Source organism: Melopsittacus undulatus, chromosome 16 (assembly GCF_012275295.1).
Source record: "Melopsittacus undulatus isolate bMelUnd1 chromosome 16, bMelUnd1.mat.Z, whole genome shotgun sequence".
Taxonomy (NCBI): domain Eukaryota; kingdom Metazoa; phylum Chordata; class Aves; order Psittaciformes; family Psittaculidae; genus Melopsittacus; species Melopsittacus undulatus.
Genome location: NC_047542.1, coordinates 5,011,844 through 5,020,966, shown reverse-complemented (window position 1 = coordinate 5,020,966; position 9,123 = coordinate 5,011,844). Strand labels below are relative to the sequence as shown.

Genomic DNA, 9,123 nt, shown 5'->3' with positions numbered 1-9,123 from the left:
AAATCTGAATATTTAAGAACCTTTTTAGCATCCAGCCTTTCCGTGTGGGATTTCCCTCAGGCCCCTTGGGGACCTGCCCTTTGGGAGGGTTTGCAGCAGCTCCCGTGGGACTTGCTGTGATTTCCATGGATTTGCCATGATTTTAAGGATTTGTCAGGTCTCAATAGCCAAGAGTTTGTGGGGAGCAGCTGCCACCCCCCAGCTTCCCTCTGCCCCCTCGAGTGCCCCCAGGAAAACCATTGCCCCAGCCCTTCCTTTATGAAAATGGTAGAGCTGTAGTTGGAAGGGACCTGAAAGCTCCTCCAGCTCCAACCCCTGCCACGGGCAGGGACCCCTTCCACTGGAGCAGCTGCTCCAAGCCCCTGTGTCCAACCTGGCCTTGAGCACTGCCAGGGATGGGGCAGCCACAGCTTCTCTGGGCACCCTGTGCCAGCGCCTCAGCACCCTCCCAGGGAACAGCTTCTGCCTCAGAGCTCAGCTCAGTCTCCCCTCTCTTGGGCAGGTTCAAGCCATTCCCCTTGGCCTGTCCCTACAGGCCCTTGTCCCAAGCCCCTCTCCAGGTTCCTTGTACCCCTTTTACGCTCTGGAGCTGCTCTAATGTCTCCCCTTGATTGCTCCATGTGATTGCTCATTGACTGATGCCCATCCCGCAGCAGCAGCAGCCCCCAGCCCACTTTCCCCCCCAGTTTATATCCTGAGCACCACATTGTATGGTCTTGGAATATCCCTCTGGGAAGTGGTGGCTGCTGTCCCCACTGTGTCCCCTCCAAGCTCTTTGTGCCCCCTCATCGGTGCTGCTGCAGCAGCCTGGGTAGCTGAGAAGTCCTTGATTCAGTGTAAACAGAGCTCAGCCACAAGTACACCATCCGTGTGTTATCAGCCCTATTCTCACCCCAAATCCAAAACACGCTGCAGGCTCCTGGGAGGAAAAGTAACTCTGTCCCAGCCAAAAGCAGGGCACGGGCCAAGGCCACAAGTAGTCCCCGGAGGTGGCCCAGCCTCGTGCTGCCAGGAGGAGATGGAGCCGGGCTTCCTGGTGGCCCGCGGGGGCTGCCGGAGACCCCTGTGCTGGTAGGACTTTGAGGGGAAAGGGGAGGCTGGGAGCAGCTTCTGTGGGAGAAGGGCTGGAGATGGGGCTGTGAGCCCCTCACTCTGGGGACAGGGATGGTTTGTGCTGCCCCTGAACCCCCTTTCCTGTGTCCTCTGGAGGGTGAGGGGATGGAGGGGATGGAGTCTGTCCTGTCTGGCTCCCCTGCTCCGCAGCTGAGGGTTCCCAGCAGCACCCCGATGGGCTCCCCCCTCCCTGCCAGCCCCAGGCTGAGGATCCCTGCCCCTTTCCATGCCTCCCATACTCCAGTGGGGCTCCCTGCTCCCCCAGCCCTCGGGAGATCCCATCCCCATGCTCCGGCCCCCCCGGACACCCCAGCCCCGGGCTTTGGGTGAGGCAGGGAGAGCCCCGGCTCCCGCAGGGATCTGCCCTTGGGAAGCGCTCCGGAGCGCAGACCGCAGCCGGGGGCTCCCCGGGCGGACCCCGAGCTCTGACCCCGGCCCTGCCGCTGCTCCCCCCGTCAGGGATTTCGCCCGTGGGTTCTGTCGCTGGGGCCACAACTGCCGCTTCTCGCACGTCAGGAAGGCAGCCCCGACCTGCAGGTACTTCCAGAGCGGCTTCTGCAGCTACGGAGAGCGCTGCAGGTAAAGGGGCAGCGAGGAGGGGCTGAGGCCACCGGAGGGGCCCTGCTGGGCTCACGGACCTCTGTCTGTCCAGCTACCAGCACATCCGAGAGGAGCCGGTGCCGGCGAGGATCCGCTATGGCCCCATAGCCCCTGTCCCCCGCAGCTACTGGGGCTCGGAGGCTGTGCCCGTGGCCATGGCCCAGGGCTGGGGGGGAGCCCAGCGCAGCTTGGCCCCCCCTGCCCCCAGCATGGCACACGTGGCCTTCAAGTTCCCAAGTGTGGAGGTTCGGGGGGGAAAGAAAGCCAAGGAGAAGATCCCTGCGCCTGGAGATGTTCCTCGGGGGGCTGTCGGTGGAGCGGCCGTCCCTGCCCGAGCGCGGGGGGGCTCAGGTAGGTGCCTGGGGCTGAGGGTACTGCGGTGGTTGGCCATGGTGCTGCACTCTAGGCACCTGTTTCCCCACCTCCCTCCATCTGTGGGCAATGCCCAGACGTGGGCAGCAGCTGTTGTTGGGGTTGGGACCGCAGCTGTGCTCTGGAGCAGCCATGCTGCCTCTGGATGGTGGGGTGGGATGTGCTGTGCTCTGAGGGCTCTCCTGCCTGCAGGCTCCCGGGCACAAGTGCTGGCACTGGATCCCAACTCCTCTGACCCTGGGAAGGAGACGGTGCCAAGGACTGAGCTCGCAGAGGTGGGCTGGGGTCTCCTGCTCTGGGGAGCCCCTGTTGCCCCGTGCCAGTCCCTGCGGGGCAGTGGCAATGGGCAATGCTGTGTGGCTCCACTCGCAGGTCCCCAAGGAGCCGGGTGCTGCGGCAGCGCCGGTGTCCAGCGAGGCCCTGAGGGCCCGGAGTGAGGCCGTGGTGTGCGGCATCTGCATGGACCGGGTGTACGAGAAGCTGGCTCCAGAGGAGCGGCTCTTCGGGATCCTCCCCAACTGCAGCCACGCGTATTGCCTGGGCTGCATCCGCAAGTGGCGCCGCAGCCGCGACTTCCAGAGCACCATCATCAAGTGAGCGGGGATGGGGATGTGGGGGGTGGTCACCGTCACCCTTCCTGCACCCTGAGGTCCTCCTGGGTCTTGGGAGGGAGCAACTTCCCTTTGGGAATGGGCATTTGGGTGTTGCGATGGGGTTGGGGATGCTGGATGAGGCTGTAGAGGTGGGATCGGGCAGTGTGGGTGCTGGCCCATGCTCCCTGCTCCCTTTCTGGGACGTGCACCCATCTCCTTTGGCAGGGCCTGCCCAGAATGCCGCGTCACCTCCAGTTACTACATCCCCCACAAATACTGGGTCTCGGAGGGGGCTGAGAAGGAGAAGCTCATCAAGACCTTCAGGGCACGGACAGGGTAAGTGTGCGGCACTATGGGCTCTGCGCTGCTCCAGGACCTGTACCCGCAACTGTGCTTTGATCCCATAGGAAAATCAGGTGCAAGTTCTTTGCCCGGAACCGCGGGTGCTGCCCATTCAAGTCCGACTGCATCTACCTGCACGAGCTGCCTGCCCACCAGCCACCACGACGCAGGCAGCAGCACCCAAGGGTGCCCGTGGTAAGTGGGGTGGCCCATCGGGGGGGGCTGGGGCACGGCTCCAGGCTGGGGTTCATCCTGTGTGCTGTGCTGCAGGAGCCTTCTTCGGAGAGCTCTGACGAGGAGGATGAGGAGCTCTGCATGCTGCAGTGGGCTCTCAGCATGGCCGTGGTGGAGGCAGACTTCCCATACTCCAGATGCAGCCACGAGATGCTCCTTGTGGAATTCAGCGACTCTGACTAAAGCTGTGGGGTGCTGCACAGGGGGTGCCCCACTCTTGGTGGCAAGGGAATGTCCTCTGGGAGGGGGAAGCATCAGCTTGTGATGTGTTGGGCTGCTTCTAACATCGGTTTGGGGTGCTGCACCCTGGATGGGGTGGGATGGGGAAATCACCTCCGTGTTCATGGACCCCCAGCACGTCCCACATCCCACGGGGAGCCAGGGGGTGATGGAGCTGGGGGGATCTCAGTGCAGTGGGGCACAGGCTCCTCTCCTGCCCTCACCTTGGTGGTGGGGGCCGGGCCGGGGTTGGGTTTGGTGCACACGGGGGGGGGGGCTGAGGGTCCTGTTTTAAACTGCTTTTAGCCAACGTGGACGTGATGAAATAAAGTGGGCTCTGAACGGCCACCGCCGCGCTGTGCTCTGGGGGATGCGGGGTTCGCCTTTAAGGGCTCGTTTGCATAATGACCTAACGTTCATGGGCGGTTGATTTGCATATGTGGCGCGCTTTTCCAAAGGGGTGGGCCCGGAAGTGGGGCTGGTGCGGGGTCCGGACACCGGCACCGGGCACGCTCCTGTCCCTTCCCTGCGGGGGGGGCGCTGGGATAACCCAGGGCCCCCGGGGGGGGGGGGGGGGGGCAGCACCCAGCGGGTCCCGGTGAGCGAGAGCCTGGGGGGGCTCCTCGGGGATGCTCCTGCACCCACGGCCCCTGCAGGTAAGGGCAGCCCCAGACCGGAGCTGGGGGGGGGAGGTTTGCTCCGGAGCGTGTCCTGGATGGACCCGTCCGCCCATGTGAGGCCTCTCCCCCTTCCCCTGCAGGGGATGGAGCCCCACGGGCCGCGCTGGCTGCAGAGCCTGGAGAAGCGGAGCCGCCTCCTGCTCCATGCCCTGGCCTCCGGCTCCCATGGAACCCTGGCTGCGCTCCGGATGCTGCAGCGGGTCCAGCCCGGACAGGAACCGGGGCCCATGTTCCCCTGGCAGAGCTTTACTGCAGCCCTGTGCGCCCAGGAGCCTGTGCTGGACGGGCCGGAGGGGGCCCTGGCTGTGTGAGTTGGATGTTCCCAAACCTGGGTGGGTTGGAGGAGGTTTGGGGTGTCAGGTGCCCGGTTCAGCACTGCACATCCTCTTCCCCATGGTCTGTAGTGATTCAGGGTTGTGGCAGGGACCTGCTGGTCCTTGTCTGCAAAAGCTGGTGAAGGTGTAAGGTATGGTTGAACCTGGGTTCGGAGTTCAAGGGACATTTGGATGATGCTCTCAGCCATCCTGAGGAGCAGGGAGTTGGACTCTGTGTTCTCTGCCTCCTCTTGTGTTCTGGACCCATTAGACTCTGCTCCACGGGAAACAAGGATGTAGGGATTTACTCTCATGTGTCGTCCTTCCCTTTTCTCCCTTACCCAGGAAGCCGCGGCTGCTGCTGCTCCCTGTTGTGTGCCAGAGAAACCTCCTCTCCCTGCTGCTCGTGGTGCAGGCTCTGGTGCCGGGGCCCTGCCTCGATCAGCTGCTGCAGGCTCTGGAGCAGGATTCCCATGCGGATCCCTGGGTGCAGGCGCTGGGGAAGCTGCTCCGGCAGGAAACCAGGGCAGCAGCGTGCTGCCCACCTCCTGCTCCCTTGTCTTCCATGTGCCAGCAGCAGCTCAGGTGCCTGGGCCAGAGAATTGGCCACAACAATCCAGGGGGGCGAAGGAAACTGAATTGGTGCTTCAGCAAACAGCCCAGTGGCACTGGGGATGGGGCTGACTCCATGCTTCAGGGTGGGAAGCACAAGGAAGCGTCAGAGGAGAGCCTGGGGTTGGATGGGGAGAGAGAAGGGAAGAGGGTGCTGCTGGAGGAGGTGTTTGACCCCCTGGGGATGCAGGAGGTTGGGGATGTGGGGATGGAAGAGGAGATGCCAGGGGAGCCCTCAGGAGATGGATCTGCACAAAGCCCATGTGGGGCTGCTCCCAAAGGCTCCCAGCAGGAAGCTCCCAGGAAGATGTCCCAGGCAGAGGTGGCAGTGGAGGTCCAGTCCTTTCTCCAGGTACCGGCCAGGGTTGGCTTCCCCCTTCCAGCCCCTGAGCTGTTACACTCTGGTTCCTGCTCCTTCATCTCATTTTCTTCAGCTGCATGGACCAAGACTGAAGATGCTGCTGCAGAAGGAGTCCAGTGTAAGTGTTGCTTCTGTTGTCTCCTGGAGCTGGTGGTCTCAATGGGCTCAAGACGGGCTCTGGAAGGGATGGAAGAGGAGGTGGGCTTACAGCAATGGCTGGAGGCTGCTGCCACAGGAGTTTGCTGTCTATGGGCACCCTGTGGGCCAGGGCAGGGGGTGGCAGTGAGGACAAAAGCCCTGGAGCTGTATTTTGTGCTTGGTTTATTGCTACTCAAGGTTTCCCTCCAGCACCCGGATCTCAGCATCCCTCCTGAGCTGCACATCCTGAACAGCTGCTCTCCTGCCCAGGTGAGGCTCAGCATTCCCACTGCACTGCTGCTGTCCCCAGTGTCCCTAATGCACCTCTGCCCCCCCCAGCTCGAGGGGCTCTGCTCCTTCCTGCAGCTCCCCACGTGCCCGGAGCACCTCCTGCTGCGGTTCTGCAGCTGGTTGGTGGCTCTCAGCCCTGAGCTCAGCTACAGCAGCGCAGCCACCCTGGCACAGCAGCTCTTCCTCAGGCGAGTACGTGTGAGAGCAGCAGGGACCTCCCGGCCCCGCTGCCCTCCCCACCATCCCCATCAGCCTTCCCTTGTCCCTAGGTCCTGTCCCTCACCCAGCCGCCCTCCCGACACCTTATGGCTGCCCTCACTTCGTTTTGCTCCAAGTATTCCCAGCCCTTCTGTCGTGTCCTGGTGGCTGCGGTCCTGCAGGAGCCTGGGGAAGGTGTGATGGGCTCACAGGAGGCTTTGTCTGGTAGCAAATGGAGAGGGGTCATGGGGTGCATCCATCAGGAAGGGGAGCCCCAGCTTCCCTCCTCCTGGGAGATATTTATTGCCCAAAATACATTAGAAACCATGGAGGAATAGTGCTGGGTTTATCTGGGCAGGTGAACACTTGGGAGTTAGGATGGGAGATGGGTTTACAGATGCCAGGCTTGCTCCCAGCATCAGCTCTCCCCAGGGGAAGTTGCCATCCCCCTCCATGGACTAGAGGGTTCCTGCCAGCTCCTAATGCTGGGGCCAGAACCACCACAGGCAGGCTCTGCTGGTGTGAGCAGGTCCTGCAGGGATTGCTGCCACAGCAGCATCCCCTTCTCCTAGGGACTGGTGCGAACTAACCCCCTGCTGCAGATGGGCACAGGGTTATCCTGAGCAGCACATGCTTCCTGGGTGCACCCCTGTGTGAAGGGCTGCCAGGGAGGGTTGTGCACATCCCCATGGATGTGGCAGCCTCTTCAGGCTCTGCCCCTTCTGCTTTACCCTTGCAGGTGCTGAGCAGACCAAGCTGGTGTGTGAGCTGGTGGAGGAGTGCCTGGAGCCGGACTCTGTGCGCCTGGTGCTGAGGTGGGAGGTGGCAGCTGAGGGAGCAGCTCCATCCACCCGGAGCTCCACGGGAGCATCCATCTGCTCTTCCCTGTCCTCTGCAGCCAGGTCTTGGAGGTGCCTTTGTCAGAGAAGCTGCTGCCGATAGTTCAGGCCGTGCTGGGCCGGCAGGTGAGGGCCCCTTGTCCCCCATGTTTCCTTGCCGGCTGCAGCAAGGACTTGGTCACCTCCGTGCTCGGGGCTCTTGCAGGAGGAGCTGCCCCCAGAGCTCTTCGATGTCCTGGTGCTGGCGCTGTGCCGGCAGGCCCCGGCCCTCGGCACGTCGCTGGCATACACCAGGCTGGTGATGGCCGTGCTCACCATGTACCCCGACCAGGTGAGTGGGGCCGGGTGTGGGCACCGGGGTCTGTGGCAGTGCAGCTCCTGGCTCCTGTCCCCACAGGTCAGCCCGTGCCACCGGAGCAGCCTGGCTGCCGCGCTGGCCCACAGCAATGCGGCTCTCCGGAGGTCACTGCAGGCGGTGCTGGAGGCAGGCAGGTGAGGAGGATGCTGTGCTCTGGGGATGGGGAACAGACAAGGACCTGCTTCAGCCATGCTGAGCGTGGTGCTGAGCATGGTGCCGGTGGGGTTCCCTGTCCGTGACATTCTCTCGTCCTTTGCCCAGGTGAGCACCAAAGAGAACCATGAAGCGATGGCTGCCTTGGGCAGAGCCTGCTGTTAGGCGGTGGTGGCTGCAGCCCAGTGCCTCCCTGGGCTCACAACCAGAGGGATGGAGACCCAGCGTGTGTGGGTTGGGACCAGAGCACCACTGCCTTTGCCTGGGGCTTCGCAGTGGAGCCTTGTGCTTGGCCAGCCTAGGCTGAGGGGGGCTGTCACTGGGAAGCACCGTCCCAGCCCCACACATGCCGTTAGGCTGGAAGATGAAAGTTTCTTGGTTAAACAATGAATGTCTTTCCTGTTGTCTCTGTTTGCTCTGTGTCTGAGTGATGTTCCCTGGATGCTATGTCACACTCAACATGGCGCCCCCGTGGACCCGTCCCCTCACACCCAAGATGGCGCTCTCGCCTCCCTGTCCTGCCACACTCAAGATGGCGGCTCCCTCCACGCCTCTCCCAAGATGGCGGCAGAGCTGGAGCTGTGCAGGGCTGGGCTGTTGGACCCTCAGGGCCGCTCGGACTGCTGGGTTCCCCTCGTCGGCAGAGAACCCACGGGTGTGAGGGGTGGTCGGGGTGAGCATCGGCTGGAGGGGGAAAATTGCGTCAAGGTGACTCTTGTAGATGGTCTGTGCCATGAAGGTGGAGGTTTTAACGGGGGGACACATCCATTACTGCTGGAGCAGTGTTGGCATCCCCGGGGTGCTGCCGTGATGCCCGCACGGAGGAGCCGCTGCCCGGTGTTCGCTGTGTGCTCTCTAACAGACGGGTTTTGGGCCAGCAAATGGTTCTATGAGTCTCTAAAGCTGGCCGAGCTCCCCTCTCCTTGCCCACAGGGGCATCCCGGTAGCCAAAGTGAAGTCATCTTGCCCACACACTTTCTATGGGAAGTGATTTTCCCAGCACGGTGGTGGCTCAGAACACCTAGGAAGCAATATGGCATGATGGAGTTTGCAGGTCTGTGTTCTTAATGCCCTTAACACGTGGCTGAATTAAGGCAGAAACTGATCTGAGACTTTTGAATATTGTCATTGTGGGCCAGGTTTAATTTACCATTGGGACTTTTATCGTGGCTCGAAGGCACCAGGGCACAAGGGGTATGTTTTGTGCGCGTTGGCCAAGCTGATTTCTGGTGATGCAGCAGTGATCTGCGAGGCTTTTTGTATCAGATCTGCTGGGATTTACAAATCTCAGGATGCAGGAGAGTGGGATTAAGATGAAGACCTGGTAAACTTGAATTTTCTGCTTTAAATCTGCTTTTTTCTCATTTACAGGGACCTCTGTATGTCACTTTCCTGGTGTTCGATGTGGCAATGATGACACTGCCCATTGCAAGGTGTGCGGTGATGTGCTAATAAAAAGTGCTTTATAGTGCGACTGCTTCCAGGTTTTTATCCTATGTCCTTGAAAGCACCCACTGGAAACCTCATCTGGGCACGTTTTGGTTGCAGGACTGGAAAGATAACGATGGGAGAGAGGGGATGGACTCCAAGGGAGGCAGTGCTGGGGTTTTAATGGAGGTTTTGAAGCGCTGCATACTTCACAAGGAACTGTTTAAAATTGATAAACATTTCCATCTCCAAAGGGAGAAGAGGGTTTAAAACATGTA

The 9,123-nt window shown here is 61.4% G+C and overlaps 2 protein-coding genes across 11 annotated transcripts; both read left to right on the top strand.

The window, feature by feature from the left end:
• Positions 1–1,018: 1,018 nt before the first annotated feature.
• On the top strand, positions 1,019–3,668 carry LOC101880518 (probable E3 ubiquitin-protein ligase makorin-1). The gene is made up of 8 exons (XM_005142189.3): positions 1,019–1,071; positions 1,573–1,692; positions 1,766–2,064; positions 2,278–2,360; positions 2,458–2,678; positions 2,904–3,014; positions 3,086–3,215; positions 3,291–3,668. Exons 1-8 carry the CDS (start codon positions 1,019–1,021, stop codon positions 3,435–3,437), a joined length of 1,164 nt encoding a protein of 387 aa, XP_005142246.2. The 3' UTR covers positions 3,438–3,668.
• Positions 3,669–4,065: 397 nt separating this feature from the next.
• On the top strand, positions 4,066–7,804 carry FANCE (FA complementation group E). Of its 10 annotated transcripts, none has more exons than XM_034069951.1 (11): positions 4,066–4,129; positions 4,234–4,460; positions 4,813–5,431; positions 5,514–5,558; positions 5,777–5,848; positions 5,918–6,061; positions 6,139–6,262; positions 6,807–6,882; positions 6,966–7,032; positions 7,112–7,398; positions 7,526–7,804. In XM_034069951.1, the coding sequence occupies exons 1-11, from the start codon at positions 4,103–4,105 to the stop codon at positions 7,527–7,529; spliced, it is 1,692 nt and encodes a 563-aa protein (XP_033925842.1). In that variant the 5' UTR covers positions 4,066–4,102; the 3' UTR covers positions 7,530–7,804. The 10 variants fall into 10 exon arrangements, 9 of the variants coding, with proteins under 9 accessions (XP_033925842.1, XP_033925844.1, XP_030898788.2 ...); XM_034069953.1 differs by having other exon boundaries at positions 4,114–4,129; positions 4,212–4,460; XM_031042928.2 differs by lacking the exon at positions 4,066–4,129 and having other exon boundaries at positions 4,139–4,460; positions 7,112–7,237; positions 7,304–7,398.
• Positions 7,805–9,123: the final 1,319 nt, after the last annotated feature.

Coding starts and splice junctions, on each gene's coding strand:
- LOC101880518 (XM_005142189.3), top strand. CDS start 1,019: ATGGAGCCGGGCTTCCTGGTGGCCCGCGGGGGCTGCCGGAGACCCCTG. Junction 2,679..2,903: donor TTCCAGAGCACCATCATCAA/GTGAGCGGGGAT, acceptor CTCCTTTGGCAG/GGCCTGCCCAGAATGCCGCG. Junction 3,015..3,085: donor ACCTTCAGGGCACGGACAGG/GTAAGTGTGCGG, acceptor TTGATCCCATAG/GAAAATCAGGTGCAAGTTCT.
- FANCE (XM_031042927.2), top strand. CDS start 4,189: ATGGACCCGTCCGCCCATGTGAGGCCTCTCCCCCTTCCCCTGCAGGGG. Junction 5,559..5,776: donor TGCTGCAGAAGGAGTCCAGT/GTAAGTGTTGCT, acceptor TTGCTACTCAAG/GTTTCCCTCCAGCACCCGGA. Junction 5,849..5,917: donor ACAGCTGCTCTCCTGCCCAG/GTGAGGCTCAGC, acceptor TGCCCCCCCCAG/CTCGAGGGGCTCTGCTCCTT.